The sequence below is a fragment of the Heptranchias perlo genome, chromosome 27 (assembly GCF_035084215.1).
Source record: "Heptranchias perlo isolate sHepPer1 chromosome 27, sHepPer1.hap1, whole genome shotgun sequence".
Classification (NCBI taxonomy): domain Eukaryota; kingdom Metazoa; phylum Chordata; class Chondrichthyes; order Hexanchiformes; family Hexanchidae; genus Heptranchias; species Heptranchias perlo.
Window position 1 is genome coordinate 13,118,791 of NC_090351.1, and position 26,909 is coordinate 13,145,699.

The window sequence follows — 26,909 nt, forward strand, 5'->3', positions numbered from 1 at the left end:
GGAGGAAATTGTAGCCCTCCTCCTCCCCTTCCTGGATTGGCCTGAATTCTCCAGGAATTAAAGATTAATCTCCTGGACACTCCTGGAAAAATCATAGCGGCATTAAAAAAAAATTGTGTGTTTTATTTCATTTTATTTGAACACTTTTGTTTATTAGTTATAAAAATATTAGAGATGGTGGGGGGGGGGAGGGGAAAGGCTGTGTGACTGGGCGAGGCGATTGGAGGCAGGAGCTCATGTGATGAATACATCCAACTAGTGTTGGCAACCTTAGTCATGAGTGGTCGCAGCAGAGTCTGAACGGAATGGACTCTCAACCTCACATCCTCCTCCTGCACTCACCCGCCCCAACTATTGGAAGCACTGGCAATGTCTGCACGATGTGAAGTCATTTTGTTTTTACTTAGTGGCCCATTTAGAATTTCACGCATCAAAACTGAAGAGACCGTATGTTTTAATGTTTATATTGGTAATGTTCTGTATTCAGGCAAGTTCTACGCGTTTCTTTTATTTAACTTTGATTGTCGTTGGTAATACATAAAGACTTGCGAGCTGTGGAACGAGGATGGCCTGTAACAGAAGCATGTAAGTGCACTGTGGCATGTTACAACATGGGATCTCCACATTGACTCACTGTGTGAAAGGTTGCTGACCTGAGCCATTTGGGAAAAGGTGGTGAATAAAGGGGAGGAGCTTCCCTGGGGTAACACATCCAGCTCCCAAATGATATTGTTATAAGATATTAAGGGGAACAGATAGGGTGGATAGAGAGAAACTATTTCCGCTGGTTTGGGATTCTAGGAGTAGGGGGCACAGTCTAAAAATTAGAGCCAGACCTTTCAGGAGCGAGATTAGAAAACATTTCTACACAAAAAGGGTGATAGAAGTTTGGAACTCTCTCTTCCGCAAACGGCAATTGATACTAGCTCAATTGCTAAATTTAAATCTGAGATAGATAGCTTTTTGGCAACCAAAGGTGTTAAGGGATATGGGCCAAAGGCAGGTATATGGAGTTAGATCACAGATCAGCCATGATCTTATCAAATGGCGGAGCAGGCACGAGGGGCTGAATGGCCGCCTACTCTTCCTATGTTCCTATGACTGAGGACTAGGAGCCACCCTCTCCCTTAGAGCATTTCATAGTGGAGAAGGGGGAAAAAAAAGTTATAAAAGGTGGGGGCGGGGGGGAAATTAAAGTTTGAATTCACACAAATTGTAGCCCCCGTGGCCATAATGCTGGATTGTACGATTCCTAACTTCAAATTTCAATCACAACTGACCTATGAACTTGAGCGTTGCCATCAGGGCTGGTCATGTTCAGGTTGGTAACAAGTCGGGTGCAGGGAAGGGAGAGAGGAATCCTCCCTGCACTAATCCTGTCCCTTCTGGTGGGTCGACTTATGCCATCTTCTGGTAGCAAAATGGCCATCTGTGCTGATGCTACTGCAGCGGTACCATCCATCCCCTCCCCACTGAGCAGCATGGGGTGCATACCGAGGGGAGGGGCACGAATTAACCACCATTTGGGAGAAAAATTCAGAAAATAATTTTTGCGATTATTCTAGGACAGGAAGGATTTAGAGTTTAAAAACTACAAAGGACATTGAGTGCTTGACTGGTTCACATTAATAAGGAGCTAAACGATGCATGGTCTGTTGTATCGCATTTAATACTTATCATCATGCAGTGCAGTCAAGCAGCACAGCAGCTCATATACTGAGGCCAGGCTAATTCCACACACTCCTTACCCCGAGTTCTTTAATTGTGTGCTTGTTGTAAAGACTCGTGGGAGATGTATGGGCTTCACGGGGAAACATGCATTATCTCAGGCTGCAATCAAACCAGAATGTATTTCTCTGTTCTCTGACTCTACTTTGTCTACTGATTGAGATACAGTTTCCTTATCTCATAAAAACACTAAACATTAACTCTATGGCTCAGTTTACAAGGGTGAGCTGGAATTAATACAAGGCAATATGTTCCAAATTGTGTTCATTCTGATCTTCAAGGTGACATCTTTTCCAAAACGATTTGTTCTTCAACTTCCTTCACTGTTTTTAGTATTTTTGTTTCTTGGTCATGTGAGTCCTACAACTAAAATAGAAGACATTACTGTGACAATATGTATGGGACGCCATCACCTAATATCTACACACACGTGCTTTCCAGTAGACGTCACCGGATAGTAATCAGGATCGGGGTACTGGCTGATTTATTTTTGCTTCCTTACCCTAGCCTGGGCGTATTGAGGCCATCCTCATTTCCCCATTTGTAAAATCTTTTCCCCATTTTTGCCATATTTTTCTTCTAATCATTGCCCACCTGGCTCTGGGACTGGAGAGCTTTTTCTCCTTCAGCTATGTAGGCACAACAGTAGTGAAACCTTAGGGCCTATTGTTCAAATAGAAGACTTTCACTAACTCAGTGAATGCTGGAATAGTCTTACTTCCATGGTGTTGTTTTGCATTCTCTCACTGTCTACTGAGAGAAAGCAAGAGAAGTAATCAGGAATTATTGGCACAATACATACAGTATGATGCTATGATTCCTCACCAAGAGTTTGTCGGCCTGGCTATTTGAGCTGGGGATTGTGGTGATCCAAAGTGAAATAATTGACATCATTAACCCTGGAGGGATGGGAATTTACAAAAAAAATTATATTCAATTTTTTGCCACAGTGAGCTTGCTTCCCCAAATTTTCTCTCTTCATCCCCACACCTAAAAATAAACTCATTAGCCTTCATAGAGTCATAGAGTTATACAGCACGGATAGAGGCCCTTCGGCCCATCGTGTCCGCGCCGGCCATCAGCCCTGTCTACTCTAATCCCATATTCCAGCATTTGGTCCGTAGCCTTGTATGCTATGGCATTTCAAGTGCTCATCCAAATACTTCTTGAATGTTGTGAGGGTTCCTGCCTCCACAACCCTTTCAGACAGTGAGTTCCAGACTCCAACCACCCTCTGGGTGAAAAAGTTCTTTCTCAAATCCCCTCTAAACCTCCCGCCTTTTACCTTGAATCTATGTCCCCTTGTTATAGAACCCTCAACGAAGGGAAAAAGCTCCTTAGTATCCATCCTATCAGTGCCCCTCATAATTTTGTACACCTCAATCATGTCCCCCCTCAGCCTCCTCTGCTCCAAGGAAAACAAACCCAATCTTCCCAGTCTCTCTTCATAGCTGAAGTAAATTCTACAGAGTGGAATCACTGTGATCTGTCCCATTCCCTAAAAGTCTGTGAGAGTCCTGAGATACTTAAGGTGCCCATTTCAAACCTATTCTCTCTCCATTCAATGACATGACTTGCTCTAGTCTGTAAAGTTTTTTGAGTGTTGTGTTGTTATAGTTCACCCAAGCCAGAAGTTCTAAAAAAAATTACGAATTTTCCGAGCAGCTTACCTTGATTTAAAAAGTGGCAAATATTGCAAAATGCCACACATTTCAGCCACTGTACTTCTGCCCTGTGGAATTCTCTGCCCAAACCACTTTGCTACTTCTCTATCTCCTTTCAGAAAAAACTTCCTAAAGACCCTTCTCTTTGACCAGATGTTTGGCTCCATTTCCCTCCCCCCAGCCCACCAAATTTCCAACTTTTGCTGCTCATTGTCCACCACTCTCCTCCTTGCTAAGCGCTCGAGATGTTTCTTCACGTGAACAGCACTGTACAAATACAGGTTATTGCTGCTGCTGTTTTCCACACCCCCCCCCCCCCACCCCCCCCACCCCCCCCACCCCGGCCCGTGTTGGGATTCTGACTGCAAGGACCAAATATATCATGGCTTCTTTTTTCCTACTGTTAGCTGCAGCGCGGACAGCTTGTTGGTTTTTGTAGCAGCGTGGCATTTTTGTGGTTAGCCAGCTTTTAATCGAAAGTTCCATTCTGCCCAGAAGGAAGCAAAAGATTTCTTATAATTGCATCAAAGTTTCAAATGCAGCACACATTTAAGAGAAAAAAAAGTTGGGGAAAAATAATCAAATCCATGTAAAACATGCTGAAAATGTCAGCAGTGACATTTCATTAAAATCAGATCCGTCTGATCATTCTGTGGTTCTCATTAACATTGATGGTCATTATGCTTCCACAACATAATACATCATAACATTATTTTATATAGGAAAACAGATGGATTAAATGAAAGCCAGTGCCCCGTAGTAATGTGAGTACATGCTGAGGGATGGAACACACGCTTTACTCCATTAAAGCTAGGGAGGGTGTTTCAAACCCAAATCCAAACATGGATCAAACTTATATGAGTGTAATATCTTTACAAGGACAGGTGGCAGCAGATTTACCACTGTTTGACCTGGGAGAAAATTGGCTACCAGCCAAAGATGGGTATTTAGAGAGAGATAAGGTTATATAAGTATAACCGTGTGTGTGTGTATGTGAATTGTTCCACTTTCCAGAGCAGTTATCATTTTGGTCTTTCTGAGCTGGATGGTCAGTCTGTGCCAAGTTATGGGCACTTCTGCAATCACGATTCACCCCCACTAGGAACTGGATTTGGACTGTCTCAAACCCATTTCACTTCAGCTTCTTCCAGACACCAGAGAGATGAAATCTTGATATAGTTTTGACCTGGATTTGAACAAGGGTTCCTCAGGTGAAAGGACAGTTTACTATCTGAACATTCATTTTTCACTGATTCGTCCGCTCAGGATTTTGCATGTTATGGTAGGTAATTTACTCAAGGTCTGGCATCCATTGAGTGGACAAAGTGATAGTGTTTTCCCCTTTGCATCTGCACAAGCACACACATACACACATGTACTCATATACACACATATGTACACATACACACATGTGCACAGACATTGGTGTACACACACACACAAGTACACACATACACACGTATGCACACACATACGAGGGGACACACACCTGTACCGAGAGGGAGAGAGGAAACTGGCAGATGATCGCCAATCTCTTCATCAGCTTTAGCAGGAGCTCCCTACCAGCTGTGCTTGTAGAAAGGAGAATTCTGAATAGCAGTCTGCTATTCCTGCCACTGACAGCCAAAGTCAAGCTGTGGTAATATCACTCCTGCCCAATTGTTGATGGGGAAAGAAATGCACCCCTTATAGCGTAATCCCATTACATTCACACAACCCACCTGTGACCACTGACTCAGAGTATATTTACATGCTGTGACCTACTGATCCAGTAGGCACATCTACCTATCTTTACTAATACAAACCAGTGGATTATGCAGTGGCTTGGCAATGTTAAATGTTTGTACTGTAATAAACTCCCACAGAGTGATAGGATAAGGATTCATGCCAACAATACCCACGCAGTGAGACCAAAGGGATCCTTCAAGGGGAGAGGCACGTGCAGAGGTTGGGCACTTGTCCACAAGGAGAAAGAATTGGGTGGCAAGTTAGTCTCAGCCACGCTAGCTCACCTTTGAGTAGCTTGCTCAACAGTAGCGTCAGTAAGGGTCAATGATTAGATCATTGATTCTCTTTGACTGCCAAATGTCGCGGGGTGCAGTGAGAAAAAATAAGAGATAAAAATAAAAAAATGGGAGGACAAGAATTTCATGTAAGCAACCCATATCAAAATTCCCTACAGCACTGTGTTGGTGGTGGTATAGAACAAACCTTTACAGTCTATGTCGTGGAGCTGAGCCCAGTTTTAGTTGACTCCACACTGGATTCAATAACTCTTGTATGTGCCAACTGAAACTTAGCCCAGCCCATACCTGGAGGCAGTTTGATTTTCAGAGAAAAAAAAATGTTTGTGGCTGGTGTTTGAAAAGGAGCTTTTAAAGGAGTTCATCTCGGGTTAATGGAGCTTTTGTGAATCTCTCGAGTTCTAACATTGATTTTATTACATGTAAAAGAAAGAAAGAACGAACTTAGATTTATATAAAGAGCTTCTCGGCCGATGATGTACTTTTTTTAAGTATAGTCACTGTTGTAATGTGGAGAATCGCAGCAGCCAATTTGTGCACAGCAAGATCCCACAAACAGCAATGAGATTAATGACCAAATAATCTGTTTTAGTGATTTCGGTTGAGGAATAAATATTGACCAGGATACCAGGAGAACTCCCCTGCTCTTTTTCAAGATAGTGCCGTGAGATCTTTTACATTCACCGGAGAGAGCAGACAGTTTAACAACTCATTCGAAAGATGGCACCTCCGACAGTGCAGCACTCCTGCACTGCACTGAAGTTTTAGCCTAGATTATGTGCTCAAGTCTCTATAGTGGGACTTGAATCCATGACGTTCTGACTCAGAGGTAAGAGTGCTACCACCAAGCCACGGCTGGCACTTCAGGTTACCTTTTTATATCAGAACGTGAGATTACGTAGGACCTGGTCAGCATGGACGGAAACATTTAGTTGTGGTGTCAGAATGATTATTTTGGCAGTTGTATTTTGCTTCATAATGCTAAGACTGTAACGAGAATTGGTCACAAATACTCAATTCTGCGACGATGATTTTATCATGTGCCCGGAGCGATCTAGTGTTCAGCCGAGCCAGGCCGCTGTCATATGCAGGTCCTACCTGTAAGAAATATGAGAAAGGGCAGCAAACTATGGTGTTTTCACTAGCTCCTATTAGAGTTTCCTTTTCATATCATCTGGATTGTAGATACTTGATTAGAAAAGAACAGATTGGAGTGTGACACCCTGACACAGCACTATTCCAGTCTTTGTAACAGGATTGTGCCTAGTTTCCTGGGTTGCATGGCCTTTCCATTGTTCCTGGCTTCAGAAAGATCAACTGATATATGTACAACCTTATCAGCAAATCTTCATAAATTTCTGAAAGGAAACAACTGATAATAAGTCCAATTTAAAGATTACTTTATAATGTCGCGGGAAATTTGCTATTCAGCTTTTGGATCAGAAAATAACAGCAAAAAAATGGAAGAGCTTGAAGCTTCTTATTGCTGTAAGGTTTGTTTTCCTTTAGTGCCGAGATATTTTGGCGAACGATGTTTTATCGCCTCCTGTTGCTGGGAGCTTGCCTGTAAGATACAATGTCTGAGACCATTCAACTGCTTCTTGCATCACTGATGCTGAACATGTTGTGGTAATGCTGCTCTTTGAGGTTCAGGTGATACTACGGGAGCTGCGAGTAAGAGAAGTTTCTTAAAGGATGACTCTTGGCCATTAGTTAGTTTTAGATTCTTCGGTTACAATCTTCCCCCTTTGTGCACTCGCAAATGGAAAAAGTCACACAGAAGTGGGCCAGAATCTGTCCTTTTATTAAAATATCATTGTGCTACCAGATGAGAAGCAGGTGTAGGTGTTCACCTCAGCAACTGTTTTAGGAGTCGCACGCAAGAAAAATGAGGCTTGCGTCTCTATATTTGTGTCATGTTATTTCCATGCTCCCACTTTTATATCTTTCTTCTATGAGCAAATGGTTGGTTTGGCACCTTTAAATCAATAGTGACTCCTAACTGTGACACGTGGTTATAAACACATTCTATATTTAGTGCACATGAGTCTGGACCGAGTCTATGACAAGCTTCTGATTCTTGCGCATGCAGACTATTCCAGTCTGTGAGATTTGGACTCTGCCCCAATCCTTCCATCTTTGCTTTTGGGATGATTTGGGATAGTCAGCATGTTAGATGAGCCCAGGTTAAAAATGTGCAGTTCCGTGACTAATTTCCCTTTTCGTTTTTAGATATTGATGAATGCTCCTTTGACCGAACATGTGATCACATCTGCGTAAACTCTCCTGGAAGCTTTGAATGCTTTTGCCGCAAGGGTTACACGTTATATGGCCTAACCCACTGTGGAGGTAGGTGGATGCTATCGATTTTCACTTTGTTCTGTGAAGGGCTGGAATGAACACTCAGTAATGCAGAGAACTGGTGATGAGTGAAGTTGAACGAATTACATTTTGGTAAATCTGAGTCCACTGTATAAGCAGACCACATGGAATGGACATGTGGCCTGTTTATATAAGGGGATACCATGGGATGAATTCTATTAATTTGAGGCAATGTTAAATAGACTTAGTGGCATAATCCATGATTCTATTCCCTATCAAATCCTCAGCACACCAGATGTCTGTGCTCTGATGACATAGTTACGGGACTGTAAAAACAAACCATATCCTGAGAAGTGCAACGCATTGAAAACTGAATTTAGTGTCCCTTGTGCTAGAGGCACGCAGTTGACACCATGACATTGTATCTCACTACGAGCTGGATTGTCCACGAGAGGATACCTGTTCCTCAACTGGGCAAGAGTCTGAGGTGGCATCAGAGCCATGACATCATGTTCTGTCATTTAAGGCCGTGTAACAGAGTATGGTTTGTGCAGCAATCACTTTACTTTTTCTCTTTCTCCAATGTGCACTTGTCCCACACTTGTTCCATAGCTAAAAGGGTTGGGCTGGTGGTCTGTTTACACACCTCTCCTAATGTCGCCCTTGACCCTGCTAGAGATGTGTGACAGTGGCCTGGGTGGCTCAGTCATCGATTTGTTTTTGTTTTTGTTTTTTTTCCCTTTCCTTTGAGGAAGTGCCTGGTTTCTCCTCAGCACCTTCTAATGACACAGAGCCATGCTATTATGGGTTTTGCGTTCCAAAGCTACAAGTTGGTAAGCCACCCTATCAGACATAGCACAGGCCACCCTACTACCCCAATCTCAATTCTGAATGGGAAACAATACAGATTGGATAGTCCCTCCAACCTGATACAAGCTCAGGAACAGTCCAGTCAGCCCATCCAGCTCACTCTGTCATCAAATTTTCAGTACTCATCATGGGATTTTTTTTATTCCACATATAATCCTATCCTATTGTTCTATTACTATTAAAAAAAAATGTACTTCACACTGAATTTGTGGCTGTTCCAATGTTGGAAAAATATAAAACCAAGTTGCGTTGCATTAGTCAGCTTACTGTGCACAGCATGCCCACTTTTTTTTATTTTGGTCTTAGGATGTGGGTGATATTGGTAGAGTTCATTGCCCATCCCTACATGCCCTGAGGACATTAAGAGTCGTGCAGTACTGGAGTCACATGTAGATCAGAATGGGTAGGAGTGGCAGGTTCACTTCCCTGACAGACATCAGTCAACCAGTTGGGTTTTTCTGACAATCCAACAGCTTTCATGGTCATTTTCTGGTACTAGCGTACTCATTGCATGTGCTCATTGTTTGTGTGTGCTTGCTCTTTCTGTTCACTTCCTGGCTGTGCATACCTGAGCTCCACACACATTACAAGCGGTTAAGTAGCCCAAGTTCATAGAACTTGATATGTTATCATGTCAGTCCATTTCACGAAACTCGTAATCCAGTGAGTTATGTGAAACACATGGACTTGTCATCCTCTTAAAACAAAATTTACCTTTTATGCAGCTTAAATTTGAAAAACACTAAGTTTGCATTTTTCAGTTTAATCAGCGAGCAGAAGTATTTCAGAATGTGCTACCAGAGTGAAGGACTTCCATTTAGTTGTCTGCTGTGATCATCACTTTAAAATTAAGGACCTGAGCTCAGCTCTTAAATTTCTGAATTGTTTTTAAAATAACTGGAGTTCATATTGACTCTGAGGAATTTGGCACAAATGTAAAACTTTTAAGCAGCTATTGTTACAAGTGCTTAGAATGTCTTTTGTGTAATGGTGACCCTGTTACTGAAATGCTGTTACTCACTTCAAAATGGCTACCAAGATGTCCAGATATCTGCCTGAAAGACCCCCCTCTGTATAATACAAAAGAAAAAATTCTGTAGGTTTGTAGACGTTCAGATTTAACGGGACAAATTGTAATGAGTAACACAATAGAAAATGTACTTTGAAAGTTGTAGCCAGGATTTAGCACCGAAAGGCTCCGGCAGACCGTCACTGTACACATTGAAGCCAAAGGTCTCAATCTTTCTGCTCGTTTATGCTTCTAATAACGCAATAAATCAAAAAAAATGTGGTCGGCAATATCTGATAACTCCAGCGTTTCTGAACTTGAGGCTTTAAGATTAAAACGCTCATTTAGTGTAGCCACTTCAAAAGGTGAATTGAAATGCAGTTTGAGACTTGTAGAAGGAAGTTTATCATCACTGGCAGCTAAAATGCTTCACAACAAGCAGTGTTGTGTTTCTGTACGAGCCGTGAGATAAGAAGAGGGTTTCTGAAAATGCTGCCATGGGGAATTTGAGCAAAGATCAAAATACATATTAACCACAGTAATGCACATTAAAGCAACAGTAGCCTTTTGATGGCTGATGAAATTATATCTCATATTCATACAAAACCCCTTGTCACGTACCTCGTGGCTTAGCCACAAAATTTCCAACTTGTAACCGTTTAAAGACTAAAGGTCATGTATTTTCTGAGAAATTCATTGTTAACTTAAAAAAAATAAGGTTGAATATTATAGAACAGATGTAAAACACAAAAAAAAATCCAGACATATTGCTCACATAAAAGTCCAAAGAATTATTTCCAATCCATCCCTTTAATACTAATATTGCCATAATCCAGGGCTCTGAATGTGTTGAGCAACAAGTAATTCAAGTGGTTAAATTTACACAGAGTTATTGGAGCATAGAATGCTTTGCGACAGAGAATAGTTGAACTAGCACCCATCACATCTTATAAGGAAAAAATGGAGAAACAATTGAAACAAAGGAAATTACAGAGCTACGGAGAAGGAGCGGGGTTGTTTGGGTTGCTGTAACAGATGTGATGGGCCGAATGGCCTCCTTTGTGCTACTTTCAATGGTTCTAATTCCACTCTATTGTTTCCCCCCTCCCCACCCCTCTATTAGAAATGCACAGAATGGTTATCAACGGATAAATGGGCTGCTTGGTGCAGTATTGAGTCATACAAACCAGAAAGGTCCCAAGTTCAACCTCTGTGCTGAGTTAACTCATCTCAACTGAGGCAGTGGTCAGCTGACGCAATTGGCCTCAGTGCCCCAGGTTAGGGAGGGGCAAATCGGCCTAGGTTCCAACGCCTGATCACTCCTGACTCAGTGACCACAGACCCTTCACCGCCTTCTGAACTCAACTCCCTCTTGGTGTCTGTGTTCTGATTTTTAAAAGCCTCTCACAGCCCCCACAGATCAAAAAAAAAAGTTTCCAACACCAAGTGTCCTTCTCAATAACTAGCGATGGCTAATGAACGTCCCATTGTTTGGGTCTGTGAGAGAACTTCCCATTACGCATTGTAATTACCATTCATCTGCTACCGACCCACAACTCAGCATAGGCCTGTATTGGGAGGCCAAATGCTTCAAGGTACAAGGTACAGGGAGATTGTGCTTTTAAGTTAAGCTAGATGACCCACTGGAATCGGCTAGCGTTTGCATATTCTTTATTTCATCAATCTCATTGATCTGTGTGTTCTGCCTACTGCGGAATAAAGCAGATTACGAATCGAAATGGCCCATCGCCTCGCCCAGTGTTAACTCGAAGAATTTGAAGCAGTACATGTGCATAAGACACAGAAATCCAGACTAGATCACAAGGGAGTCCCACTACTGCAAAAACAGATTTAGGGCATGAGGAGTCCACTTCCATTAGAAGGTAGGCACTCAGACCGCATAAGAGAGCAACTGACACCACTGTACCCGCAAGGGTATCACAGTAGTCCCAAATTCATAACATCCACCAAGCAAGGGAGCATTCGGTATGTCCGCATGAGTGTTACAAGCTAAAGGGAGTCGCAGTGACTGATGGGGTAGCTCTGGGGTAGCTCTGTTGAGTACAGAACAGTTGATTTTCACCGGTAAACAAGGACAAGGGTGCAAACACTGACTGTCCATGTAAAACACGGATGGAAGGCATGTATGGACATTTTGAGTTCCCGATGGATTTGAAGTGAATTAGACAATGCCAGTTGCTTCTTTGTGATCCCTGTGGTGAAATTCCTCATCTCTGCCCTGTGCAGCCAGCCTGTCCAGGTGCTCACCCAACCGAGACAAGCAAGTTGGAATGATGTAAGGTTATAACTAAGAATATTCTCAATGGGATAAACTAATTGAGCTGCCTAATCACCTGTGAAAGTGTTCCGTCCCTGCACGTGGAATGGTTAAGTTGGAGAATCCTCCAAAGCTGGGGTCTGATATCAGACACAATAAGAGTGAAACTCTCTCAAGTTAGGTTTGAGAACCCAAATATTGTATAATTTGCTTCAATGCAATTCTTATTCTTTAATAATATGCTGAAATGAATGAAGGCTTAGAAATCCAGCACTGGCCATCATGCAGTCTTCAGAAGACAAGGCCAGCTTAGATCATGTGACAAGAGTGCCATAAAAACGTAGCTGTGACAGAAGTCCTCGGCTGTGCCATATCCTTGTTGGAAAGAGCGAGGGACACAGGAAAATAATTCACTGACTTAATTGAAACATTGCAGAGAATCTGCAGAGTTCACTACATTAGAGACTGAAAAATACTATTGCGTTGGGTTAATGGATTGGACACAGTGAAATTTAAGAACACTTTTAATCCAGTTTCCCATAAGGTGTTGACATACTGAAGTAACTATGACAAATGGGATGTGCCTAGGGAATGCTGACTGAATTTCTGGTTTAAACCTTTCACTTTCCTGAACTGATTGGGATTCTGCTTTAAACAGTTCCATGTTGCTGAAGTTATGTTAAAAACTTATTACTAATTTTTTATACTGCTGACAGCCTGTGGTACAGTGGAAACAACTTTTTATACTCAGGGCAAAGTTTTTTTTTAATGATTCAGCAGTTGCTACAGCAGATACTGTAACTAGGACTTTATCCGTCAAAGACTATTTTTGTGACCAGAGACAAACCCACAGTGGCGAGGGCTGCTTTACAGTTGTCTGAGTACAGCCGTGTAATCATAGAAACTACAGAAATCCCGTTATAATAGCATTACACATTAAAGGCTTACAACCGTAAAGAATGCAATGTAATTACAGTTTTAGTGATGGAATTACAATGAGTTGCTGTAAAAAGGTATGATTAACTTTATAATTACAGTCTTAACTTACTTTAGAATAGATACAAGATAGTGAATAACCCAGGAAAATATATTGCATCATTTTGAAACAAATAAGATTTGTCCTCTTCCAAAATGTATTTCTATCAGAGAATGTGCTTCCATTGCATAAGTGTTTTGTGAATGACCACCCCAGACCAATTAATCGGTGAGAATTCATTTCCACACAAATAATCTGAGAATTAACCCCCACATTAATCCATTTGATTTGCTTACTATAAAGATTGGTCTACAGGTTTAAGCTAAGCTTTGGAAATGCAGGGACTATTCAATTCAACACCACACTAATCATGCCTGATATCCTACTTTATCCATAAGTGTCAATTACATTCTTTTGCTTACCATTTATTTTAGGGTATCAGTGGTGGAAGGCAGTATGGTTTATTCAATTTTAGATGGAGCAGGATTGCCCTGCATTATTGAGATGGTTCATGGCCCTTTAAAATGCTGAGAGGCATGGATGTAAGCAATTTGACTTAAACTGTGAGCGCAGAACTCACATGCCTCGTTAGACTAGAGATTAGAAGAAAACTTTCTTCCCAACAACAATTTGCAGATCCCATGGAAAACACAGAGTTCTCCCGGTGTCCTGGGCAATATTTCTCCCTCTGCCAACATGACCAAAAGCCGATTATCTAGCCATTCTTTCATTTTCTCTTGTGACCTTGCTTTGTGCAGATTGGCTGCCAGGTTTGACTATATAACAACAGTGGCTGCACTTTAAATATACTGGTTGTAAATGCATTGGGATATCTTGAGGATAGAATGGTAGAATCTTACAACACAGAAGGGGGCCATTCGCCCATCGTGTAATAAGATGCTATATAAATGCAAGTTCTTTCTTTTTATAATATTGACAAGTTATATCAAAACTGATCACAATAACAGAGTAGAGCCTGAGAAGTAGCTTTGTGACTGAAGACAGATGAAGGGATAAGGCGGAGTTCTGCAGGATCCTTTCTGAAGGCCTAAAACTCCAGTGTTTTTTTTCAATTAAGGTTTGCTTTTATTTACCAGAACATTTCTTGTGTCTATTATGACTCAAGTCTGTTAGTTTTTTCTTGCCTATTAGTTGTGTCTTCTTCATTGTTGTTGGTTAATTCTGTGTTTTTCGCCTTTCTAATTGGCTATTTTCTACTTTTGTTAATCACCAATCATATTATGTAAAACATCTCTTACCCAATCTTATTACGACAAAAAAAAACTCTGAGATAAGGTTGTTAGGATATTTTCCCACCTACCTCAACATATGCCCCTAAAAACAACATTTATAAAATACTGAATAGAAAGAAAATTCAGGGGAATGGGGGGGTCACATGTTTGCTCATTATTAATCCATTCCATATCTATACATAAATAAAAGGTGCAACCCCTGTGGTCCAAACTGTCCTGCAGAGCTGATTGGTTGGTGGTAAACCACATAACAATGCATTATTACTCACATGGTTACCAGAAACCAATCCCTGCATTCCGAGGGAAGGCCTGACTATCCTTCCCACATTTGTCCCAGCATCTCCACTCCCTCCGAGCCCAAGCCTCAAATCCCACCTTTCTTTTTTTGAGCTTGATCTCCAGGTCCCAACTTACTGTTCCCCCTCCCCCCACCCACCACCACTGCCTTTCAACCAAGTCGCTGATCCCCACTTCCAACCTGCCACCACTCTCTTGCATCAGGTCAACAAGATAACACATGCCCTAGCCATCAGAGATTTCGAGCCCTGCATCTGCCTCCAAGTAGACATGTCAGACGTACAAAAAGAGAGAGAGAGTGACAAAAACTGTTAGGTAAGCACACAGAAAGAATGAGAGATACAGAAGACAGAGACAAGGAGAAACTTACACCAAGGAGCAAAGAGTGAGAGAAAGAGTCATTGACAGACAGAGATAACAAGAGAAAATGTGTGAGAAGCATACAGAGAGAAAGAAAGAGAAGAAAAACCAAGAATTAGGAGAGTGATAAATGAGTAGAGAAACATTTACAGGAAGCGAGCGACACAGTTTTTGTTTATATGTGTCTGTAAGTATTTTAGTATGCTTTTCTCCTTTTGTTCAATTGTTTAAAAATTCATAATTCTTCATTATTTTGTGTCATCGATGTGAGGGATGTCCGGGCTGGTGAATGGAACACTTTCCATTTCAGGCACCCAGTTTCAGTCAGCATCAAGCACTCCCAGGCCAGGAATAGCACAGCCAGATGCAGTGCAAAGTTCAATGCACTCTGTCCCAACAGGTTTGACGAAGAGCTCTTCAGTTTATTGGGTAATTGAGTCATAGAATTATCTTGCATCAGCGTTCAAAATAGTGGGAACACCAGCTTCCAGGTGTACATCCTTCCCTGGGCAAAGTGCATTTCTTTCCTATTCTTTTGTACTCCCATCAGTGGAAGGGTGTGTGAAGATGGATTATAAACTAAAATGCTATATTAAAGAATACAGAAAGAATTATAAAGTTGATTAAGAAAATGAACACGGTGGGGGTGAAATTTGGCTTGGGGTCGGGGACGCAAAACGAGCGGTATCACATCTTCCGCCAGTTTTATGCCATGCCCGATATTGAAGTCAATGGAACTGAATATTAGGCGGGGTGTATAATGGGAGGCAGTTGCAATACTAACCGTTCTGCATCCCCGCCCAAACCGAATATCAACCCCACCCCACCGATGCTTCTTTGCATGGTTTTTTATTAGAAGTTAAAAGTAAAAATGTAACAGTGGGCCTGTAATCAATAGTAAGATGCACTCATGGTTGAGGAAGCTTATTTAAAATTCCTGAAATAGATAAAAATCTCAAGCACGGTGCAAGTGCATGTACAGTATGTGAAGCTTTTACCCCCCCAAGCAACTATATAAACACAAAGGCAAAGCCAACTCACTGGGGAGTAACTAATCATAAAGATGAGGCCATGCTTTTAATCAGCCAGATGGAGATGGTTATTTTTAAGTAAACTACCCTACAACAGCGGTTTATTGCTTATATATGTTGTTTAAAATGTGTTCATCAAGGTAGGGATGACCATTTAGACAGTGAAGCATTTTCTGCCCTGTACCTAGTGTTAGTAATAAGTAATCCACATTGTCTGAGATCATCATCTTCTGTTTTCAGCAGCATCAATAATAGGTTGTTTTAAAAAATGTTGTAAGATTTTTTTTTGTCTGCCTGTAATTCTCACTAGATCTACAGCAACCAGGGCTGAATTTGGACCTCGTATGGAGAGGAGCGTAATTCGCTGTCCATACAGAGACCCAGCCGTGGGCCGTTATATTATCTAGCCAAACTTGAGCATTGATCTTTCTAATTCCAGTCTTCATGTATCTTTGTGTAGGTGAAAACACTCTGGTGAATGAGTTACATTTGCAAAAGTTTCCTTCTGTGCTGTTCATTCTGTTGCCCTGTAGTGAACTTCTATCTGTGCTTGTGAGCATGGGTAAGAACTATCACCCTACAGACCGGTATTGGTGGAACCATTCACTGACACAGCTTCATTGACTGGACCAGACTTGACTGAACCTTAACTTTGAGGAATGTAAGGAGTCGCACACACCAGGTTATAGTCCAACAGCTTTATTTGAAATTCTGTTGGACGATATTTATTTGAAAGCTGTTGGACTATAACCTGGTGTTGTGCGACTCCTTACATTTGTCCACCCCAATCCATCACTGGCATCTCCACATCATAACTTTGAGGAGTACAAGGCAAAGCTGGATGTGCCATAATAGTAGAGGTTTATGGGCGGGGTGGGGCTGGGCAGTGTATATTCAGCATACTGCTCACAACCATGCATCCTCTTGATAGGAAGACAGCACTACATACTCCATGGTCTCCACATCAGCAAGTGGTGGCTATCTGTAATTGTCAGACTGGAAACACTAGTCATATCGGGAGAGATAGCATTGTAATGTTTCTCCTTAGGCACCCCCTCAGGATCAAATGGCTCACTTTCCACGTTGCATTTCTTTTACAGCCTGATTGGCAAGCGATGGATAAACTCAAGTTTCAGCTAATCCACCCTGAGATTTGAACTGGTAATCTGGATGGGAAAATCACACTCCAACTGGACAAGAGTTCATTTCCTTTTGTTAAATAAAAGTCTCTTCCATTTTCAGCTCTCCCCACATCATGCACCATCTTCAGCTGACAGGGCAGACTGCCAACCCTTTGAGTTGACCTCTTGGTGAATTTTGAGAGTCGCCTCCAATTACTCACCTTTGGATTACCTCCTTGCCCACAGGAAGGTGCTTGCCCTTTACTTTGCAGGGTAGATTTTGGGAGGCCCCATACCACAGGTGGGTTCCCACTCATAGCCAAATCTTCCAATATGCACTAGCTGTGTGTGAAGCCCTGCCTGCAGCATTGAGCCTCAGAGAATTTACCCTCGCATGTCCTGAAATCATGACTGAACAGGAGCTTGCTATGTAGAAATAAGTTTGTTCAACTTATATTTAACACTCCATGATCCATCATAGAGCTAATGTACTGAACTTCCCAAACAACAGCGAACACATTTCTGTTCCATCCAGGTTGCTAGTTCAAATAACCATGGTTGGGTTGCCTGTAACTTGATCTCATTCATCTCATTTCGGATGAGTTTCATCACTTGTCAGTCAGGCTGCTCGAAGAAGTGAAACATGGAACAGAGACATCTGTCCCAAAGGGGTCTTCAAGGAAAATTGTAACATTGGCTGCCTCTCACACTGCATAACTTGTGCCAATTCCAAATGGGCACTGATTGCAGATGTGGAGAGTGTTTTGTTTGGGTTTGGGTGTGGGTGGGTGTTGTTGTTGTTGTTTTCCCATAAAAGATTTTTGATATAAGAGTATTTGGCCAGGAACACACTATCGCACATTATAGATAGCAGGCATGTTGGCATTTGCAACACGGTTGAGTTTTGTAAGGGGAAATAAGACTCTGGCCCTGTGTGAGTTCAGTGCTGGGAGACGGGGAGAGCAATGGCTGAATACAATATGAAATGTAGGGTTTATGTCAGGATTCTGCACACATATTGGTACAAATTAAAAGATAAAGCACATGCTTTCACATTTGCATCAGAATGCACACACTTCTTTGACGTGTGCCCTGAAAGGTCTGTTGTAGCTGTACCTCTTAGTTCAGTCCACTCAGAACATGACCACTGCATAGGCTCATCATGCATCTTTAGCTGTGTATTGCTTCCACTTGGGCACATTGTGCAATTGTCATTAATGTATACTAACAAAAAGGGAAGCATGTTGATGACTGATGAAATTCAGCATGCAGAGGGTTAATCCAAAATCCTAGATAAGCAGCCTGTGATTGTGTGCTTCCATTCCACAAATTCTTCCTGCGAGGAGGAGAAACATGAAAAACAATTAGATGTGATAGTAATCGTGTGAAAACAAATTAAACTGTGGTTTTACTTGCGACAAAATGTTGTGAAGATGCCAAATGAACCCTCCGACATTTTTACATTGTGCCATTCACTGAGCTTGAAACTCGAAAACATTCCCGAATATAAGCTGACCGTATCTTCCAGTTTGACCAGAACTATCCCGGTAAAGGTAGGACTACATTGTTTGCTTTATTTTCACGGCAGCTTTGTATCCTGGTTTAAATTATCCAGCCCATGCTACCCTCAAAAGTTTTTTTTAAAGTGGATTTATGCTCATTAGCGCAGTGATTGAAACTGAAGAAAGAGGAGAATTGCCCAGCAGTTTGTAGTTATCCAATCACCCCACAAAGTACCATTGTACGTTTTAAATTATTTGATAAGTAAACACAATGAAATGATATAATGTTGTTGGGATGTTTTAAAAATTTACCCCATGGTGCGTTTGTGAAGTTGCTAAAGACAGTTAGTGACAGTCATCACCTCTGTCATCCACCTCTGTCCTTGCTAAATAATGCCCTATCCAACAAGCGTTCTTTTCTCTCCAAGTTTCTTGAACATGTTGTCATCCCCCAGATCCATGCCTTTCTCTTCTGCAACTCCCTGTCGGAATGTCTCCAATCCAGCTTCCGCTTCTCCCACAGCATTGAAAACAGCCCTTGCCGAAGTCACGAATGCCATCCGTGACTGGCCACGGTGCGTTATCCTTCCATATCCTCCTCGACCTCTCTGCAGCCTTCAACGCATTCGTCCACGCATGGACTGCCCGACCTTAGTTTCATTCTTACCACTCTGATCGTCATCAGAGCATCTGCAGCAATGCCTTCACTTCCCACCCTCTCCATTACCATTCTCGAATCCCCACCCACTTCCTGATCTACATATTGCCCCTTGGCGATGTCATCCGCAGACATAGAGTCAACTTCCACATGTACGCTGATGGTACACAGCTCTACTTCTCCACCGCCTCTCTCAACCCCTCCACTGGCTCTACGCTGATGGACTGCTTGTCCGACATCCAGTCTTGGATGTATCTTAACTTTCTTCAGCTAAACATTGGTTGGAATGAAGCAATCATAGAATCTTACAGCACAGAAGGAGGCCATTTGGCCCATCGTGCCTGTGCTGGCTCCTTGAAAGAGCTTTCCAATTAGTCCCACTCCCCTGCTCTTTCCCATATGGAGTATCCATAATCCATGCAGGCACAACAAAAGAAAATATAGGAAGAAAGTAAAAGGAAAGGGAAGCAATTTCAATGCTGGATGAATATCTTGAGACAAAGTTTCACTCGTTTTTTTTCTCTCCTCCCCCAAGCCTTCTGGAGCTAATTTGGCATTATTGATAAATTGGTTATTTAACAATCTCTTGTACTATTCTTTTTTGGTGAGGCACTCTAGCTAATGGCCTGGTGAGAACTGGAGAAACGACTGGCATTTATCAGAAGATAGAAGTGTCGGTTCCACTAGGACCCAACCCCATGAGTAGCTTCAAGGAGCAGGTCCAGCAGAGCTTGTGAACTGTTGCCACGCAGAATGGCTCTGTTTATAGTTCAGTATTTGTATTTACCATGAATACATTTTGGGGATTTACACAACTCTGCCAGACAGTGAGGTATCTAGTGTCGATTCTTAATCATTATAGTACCACACGATAATGATGCACTTAGTGGTTCTGAAGCAATTCACTAATAGTTTCATGTATCCTTTAGCAGAAGGGAAAGGTTAATTGGTTCACATGACATTTATGTATGTCAAGGCCTAAAAAGGTGCGATCTGGGTCTCTTCGGTGTCAGGCATTTTCCCACAGGTTTAAGCAACACCGTAGCGACATAGTTAGCATTGACACAATGGCTACCCATCTCGTAATTAGTCTGTATCACCATATTTACATAAAGTTTGAAACTTGATATATTTGGATTAAGCAACTTTCCTAGATGATTGACATGGGAGGGAATGGAGAAAAATCTCGAAATGCCTCATTTTCAAATACACCAGTGTTGATGTTGCCTGGTGTTGTCCTGTCAATAGACTGATGATGATTAATCCACTGCTAGTATGCTGCTTGATATGGATGGGTGCCGGTATTGAGTAGTGTCAGATATTACCGCTGTTGTGGTTTAGACAGATGAATTTCATGAGTCCCCGGTGTGTCCGCAGCACTTGCCATAGAGATTTAGTGGGAAAAGATGAAAGACAATGGGATCTCTTGAGGTGATTCATCATAGTTTATCATTGTTCTGCCCTTTGATCTGGAGAAGCCATCAAAGCTTTAAATCAATCCAAACAAAATAAGAGGGGCAGACTCACAGGTCCACCTCAGTTTACATAGCAGCTGTTCACCATTTCAGCAGAGCTGAGGATTTTGGAGGTAAAGTGTATGGACATTGGGTGAATCTTAACATATTGGTATTTAACTAGCTCGTACATAACCTCTGTGTCAAGTATCCGCTTACATTGCTGCAAGTGTGGGATGTACAACCACAGTGAAAGCAGTCACTTTGGTTGAAAATGTTTTCATAGATAAAGCAGATGTGATCTATTAAGAGGGGGTTGATCTCTGTACAGTTCACACAGTGTTTTTAATTATACCTTAATTGGAGGAAAATTTCTGAAAGGTTGTTATTAATTGAATGAAATATCATAAAAGCTTTACATCTAGGAAGTGAAAAGAATTTGTTTTCTCAATTCCAATCTAGAAACGCAATTCAAGCCCCCAGGTTGTCAACAACCGGATGTGTGTTAGATAGCAAAGACGGTAGTGGACGGCGTGAATTCATCACAGTTTCAGAGTGAGACTCCATCTCTTCTTTTTTAAACATAATCTTTCCCCTTCCTTTATACCTGGCTGGGTGAACAGCCTGAACTCGGGCCTTTGTTAATGTTACTCTGTTACCCATCACTAGGCGGCTTGCCAGAGCAGCCTGGGGCGACTGTGGCTTCTGACGTTTCCCTCCCTCCCTATGGCACTCCACATGGGATCATATAGCACAGAAGGAGGCCATTCAGCCCATCATGCTTATGCCTGCTCTTTGAAAGAGCTATCCAATTAGTCCCACTCCCCTGCTCTTTCCCCATAGCCTTTCAATTTTCTCCCCTTCAGGTATTTATCAAATTCCCTTTTGAAAGTTATTATTGAATCTGCTTCCACCTCCATTTCAGGCAGTGCATTCCAGATCAAAACAACTCGCTGCGTAAAATGAACGTTCTCCTCATCTCCCCTCTGGTTGCGTTCCTTATGGTGGGGCTATGGATTTTAAGAGGCCCCGATCAACCCTAGCAATGCTGGACACCCGTTGTATACAGACCTTCGTTACACCAGCATCATTGTGGCACTAATGATGGGAAATGTAATTTATGATATCAGTCTGACATTAATGCCTTATTTGGTAACGCCCGCTCCTGAGAGCTGGGAGTGGAACGAATTAGGTGGGGGACGATCTCACTCCAGTGCAAAGGCTGGAATAAGAGGAGGACGATCATCAAAACTTGTCTGAGGGTGTGGAAAGGCCTCAAATCAATGGGTCTGCCCCAGTAGGATGCAGCAGGCCCGATGGTGGAGCATCACATGAGGTTGACCAGAAAGGGGAAAGGAGGCAGGGAGGCAAGCATTTGTCTGACCCAAAACAGGAGCAGGAGGCCTTGAAGAGGGTAAAAAGTTTTAAATTATTTTAAAATGTAAAAATAATTCACAACATTTAAATATGTATTTAATTAAAATATCTAAGAAACTAAAATATTTAAGTTACTTACCTTCAAGCTAAAAAAACATGGTGGTGACAGAGCTGAGCAAAAGAGTTAGTGAATTTGCTCCATAGAGCTTCCTGGTGACCAGAGCCTGTAATTACACTGTGACAGGGGATAGCTGACGTAGGAAAATTGAATGGGAAATAAGAACATAGGAATTTACAATGGGAAAAGTTGACACAAAAGTGTGACCAAAACACATTGCAGCAGAAAGTAAGGTTTGTTGACTGATGTAACATTTTTAATATTTATGTACAGATAGATTATATCATTGTTATATATGTGCTTATTAATTTTTTGTTCAATAAATGTTAACTTGGCTCAGTGCTAGCACATTTGCCTGTGAGTCAGAAGGTTGCAAATTCAAGTAACACCCTAAGACTTGAACACAAATCTAGGCTGACAGTTTAGTGTAATACTCTTTCAGATGAGACATTAAATCAAGCCGTCTGCCTGTTCAGGTGGGCGTAAAAGATCACTTGGTACTTTTTTAAAGAAGAGCAAGGAGTTCTCCTGGCCAACATTCATCCCTCAACGAGCACAATCAAATAAACAGCTTAATGTTGCTGTTTGTGGGACCTTGCTGTAAATAATCGTCGACAAGACTGCTCTTCAAAAGTTATTCATTGGCTGTGAAGCTCTTTGGGATGTGCTGAGAACATGAAAAGCATTACGTAAATGCAAGTTTCATTCTTTAAATTCACTTGTTAGTTAAAGTCTGCAATGCAGGCTGATGTGAGCTCTATTGCTTTGCAAAAATGTGAAAAAATGTCTTGTGGAGGCAAATATCAATGAGTGCTCAGGGGGTTCGAGGTGTTTTCCAGCTGCCTGTTTAGATGGAAATAAATGGAAATAGTGGTTGAGTTGGAACTGTTGCTCTCCTGTGTATACGACTGAGGTTCCTCCTGGATTCTGATTGTACTCATTTATAATGCAAACCTAATGTTAGTGCAGAGAAGCCTAGGTAAATCTACACCTGAGGCTAGATTCTGAAACCCATCTGGATCACTTTTTTATCTCCATCTTAATTACACAATGATAATGATTGTGGCTGTAACTTTTCACTGAAAAGGTCACTGAAAAATCATCTTCAATTTTCCCGTTTGGACTACTTTCCTCTTGCAGTTAATTGCAGTTAATCACTGATAATTAATAAAAATGAGGTGATTTGATCTCATATTAAGTAGTTTTATCCAATGGGATTTTAAAATGCAAAGATAATTGATTTTACTGTTGCCATTTGGCCTGAATGATGTATCAGTGACATCTGACATCTGCTTTCATTGTTTGGTTTATGTTTGTGGATTTGAGTGTTCTCCTTTCAGTCTTCCTGTGTCATTTGGCTTAACCTGGTTGAAGGGACAGGTAATCCTCTGTCAGTCCTGCTGTGTGCCAGACATAGGGGTTGTTGGTGTGACCCAGCCCTAGATTTCCTCTCTTAACCTTTGTAGTGAGGCACCTGGCCTCCTCTCAGTGTGCTAACAAGGGGTGATGCTGTACAGATTGCCTTAAGAGTGCTTTTTAAAACTCACAAGATCAATGAAATGGAATCCCTGGTGGAATTATAATACAATACCACGGGACTCTTGGGTGGGGGAGGGGGGAGGGTCTTCTTAATAGTTATGTGATGGTGGGGGGGGGGGGGGGCGGGGGTGGTGAAAGAGAGACGTCCATTAGAAACCAGGCAGAGAAAGAGGCAGATGTCTGGAGATAGGCCTGCCTGTCATGTTATCCAGGCAATGGTGTGTGGCCCTTGGGAGAACATAACTAATGGTGGGGGGGGGGGATGTGAATTATAATTAGATAGTACCGAATTACCAAGCATCTGGCGCCAGCTGAGTCAACGTGCAATGGTGGAAGAATTCTTCTTTTTAATTCTTTGCCGTTTTTGTAAAATTAAGGCCAAGTGCAGCCAGTGATACCTCTTATTGGAAAATAGAGTGATCCAGCAGTCTCAAGATGAGGCAGTGCACTGCAGCCACCAACACACAGTGCTACAGAGTGTTACAGTCCAGGTTTGGCCTCGTGTCTCTCCACACACACAGAGTTCACGTTCTAAGTGCCTGGGGACATTTTACTACGTTGAAGGCCCTATATTAATGCAAGTTGTCGTCGTCGTTGAGTTGCATCAATGCCGGGAGGTTTGGTGCTTTTGAAAACCATGCTGCTATCTGGGAACAGCTCACTCGTCTACCCTCCCCACAGACCAGAGAGTGGTGTGTGCTGTGTGGATAAAGAAAAGAAGAAATAGGGGGGAAACACCTTAAAGAGGGAGTCTGGCACTGCCCAATGAATTAAAAATAAATTACATTTTGATGTTGTTGTCTTGCCTGAAAGAAAGAACGAACTTCCATTTATATAACCCCTTTTACGACCTCAGGACATCCCAAAGCGTTTTACACCCAATGAAGTACTTTTGAATTGTAGTCACTGTTGTAATATAGGAAACGTGGCAGCCAAACTGCGCACAGCAAGATCCCACAAACTGCAATGTGATACGTGACCAGATAATCTGTTTTAGTGATGTTGGTTTATGGATAAATATTGACCAAGACACCGGGCAGAACTCCCTTGCTCTTCTTCGAATAGTGCTGTGGGATCTTTTACGTCCACGTAGTGGGGGGGCCTCAGTTTAACATCTCATCCGAAAGACGGATGATGTATCATAAACTCTTAAGATTTGCTTTTGTATCTGTGGATTTGGTTACTTTCTATTTTTCTGCCCTTCCTCCTTTCCATGTTGGTAGGCCCAGATTGAGAGCCCGGCCCAGAGGCTGATTGTTTGAGTTTGGTAGTCGCCAAATAATTACCCGCTGCTCAACCACTGTGCCCAGAGTCATCAGGCAGCAAACCGATAGGGTAACCAAAAGTAATGCCTTGTTTTAAAAAACACAGCCCCACAAACTAAAAGCAATATGGACGTAAAATTCCTCAAGCACCAATTTATTAAATATCAACCGGCAGGCAAGGATCTCCTAGGCCATCTCGGGCACTTCAGGAGCTGCGCAACGAGAACAACAACTTTCATTTATATAGTGCTTTTAACGTAGTAAAACATCCCAAGGCGCTTCACAGGAGCATTATCAAAATTTGTTTGAGGAACGTTAGAGTTCAGTAATAAATACAGAGATTGTATCACAGACTGTAGAATAAAAAGATCTTGCAGATCAGAAGAAGTGATGAACACTCTTGTATTCCTTTCCACTGCCCACCACCCACCCCCCCCCCCCCCCCCCACCAAAGAAAACCAATGCAGATGAAGCTGAGCATCTTATTGTGCTGGAGGCTGTGGTGAGACATCCCTCTGTTATGTGGCTCAGACTCATTACATTCATGTAACTGTAGACTTGATGGCTGTCTGCCAGTAGCCTCGAGTTTGGAGTACATTAACAGCTTCTAATCTTTCAATTAAAGTTGATGTTGGATTTTATTAATGAAATGTTGCAATTCTTTCTTTTTTTTAATCCTTTCATTTTCCCTGCCCTGCAGTTATTTTTCCCCTTTAAGTTCTTCATTCTTTGAACCTTTCATTTTTCTTTCCCTATTTCCTTAGTTTTATAATACCTTTTTTTTTATTTTTCCATTACTAAGTATTCATTTCCTTTTCTTTCATTTTTTTTCCACTGTTGCAGCCTCCTTTCATCTCCATTTTCCTCAAAATGCCGAGGTAGAAACAGTTTTGAAGCTGTTGCTATGGATACACACTTGCTGAAGGGAATTATTTTTAGGCCCAAAATCCAAACAACTATCAGAAAATGACCCTTATTATTATACACTTAATAGAAACTGGCCTCTGCGGAACTGAATTGTGAGTCGATGGTGTTGCCACTCTTCTGATCCTAGGTCGTTAGGCTGTTGCCGAGAAACCACAACAAAGCATTAGTAAATTGCTATGAGTATTACAAGTTGTGTATGGCAGCTGTATTGGTGTTAACTGCAAAATAGCTTTTGGTTATTTTGGTGAGGGAAGTTGTCTTTAAAGGATATTGATTCAGAAGTTATTCTAGAATCCTGCTTTGTTACTTTGTAAGCAGTTGTCAAGCACATGTGAAGACTTGCCCTCCTGTTTTTGCTCGCTTCCCTTTGGTATAGTGTCCAACGCGCCACTTGCCAAATCTCTCCCCGATGACCCAGCTGAGATAGGGATTTGATATCCCACTGTCACGGGAGACGAACTGTATGATCTGTGATAGAGCACAGAAGTTTACCAACCTACTGAGTCACTGTGCTATTAGCATTCACACATCATTGTTGTGTTTAAAACCGATTTACATGGTTCTGCTTCAGAGCACATTAGATATAAGTGTGCTCTCCATATCAGCAAATGTGCTACATATAAGTGCTGTGAGTGGCCATTTCCTATTAGGACAATTTAAGCAGAGCTAAATGTAAGTTTATGCTGCTGAAGGGGTTAAAGGGGCACTGACGTGATAAAATGGTGTTTGGCAAATCATCTTTTGTTGGCAGAGGGCGAACAGGCAAAAAATCTGTGCATCATTTTCATCATATTTCAGGCTTGGGTGACAAGATGATGTTCAATGCAGCTCATACCAATATGTTGGATTTTCATGAATACAGTGCCTCTTTAAGAAGAGATGTTCTCCTCTGCAGTTCACATTTTCAGGGTTAGTTTAGAGCCAAACCGTTGGATGGAGTTGTTAATTGCTCTTAAAAATATTGATTTCTAAGAACAGTGTTGAGCAGCGCACAGCACAAGAAAAAAAGACTTGCATTTATGTAGCGCCTTTCACGACCTCAGGATGTCCTAAAGCACTTTACAGCCAATTAAGTACTTTTATTTTTTATAATGAAGTAATGCAGCAAACTTGGCAAATCGAAGAAATCTTCTGTT

General features: G+C 41.8%; 1 protein-coding gene across 2 annotated transcripts in view; it reads left to right on the plus strand.

Moving 5' to 3' along the window:
* LOC137344412 (signal peptide, CUB and EGF-like domain-containing protein 3) overlaps window positions 1-26,909 on the plus strand; it is a 286,841-nt gene that overhangs the window by 221,167 nt on the left and 38,765 nt on the right. For both annotated transcript variants that reach the window (XM_068007356.1, XM_068007358.1), the window contains one exon: window positions 7,649-7,765. In XM_068007356.1, coding sequence (XP_067863457.1) covers window positions 7,649-7,765 — 117 coding nt within the window. The remainder of the gene's footprint in view (window positions 1-7,648; window positions 7,766-26,909) is intronic.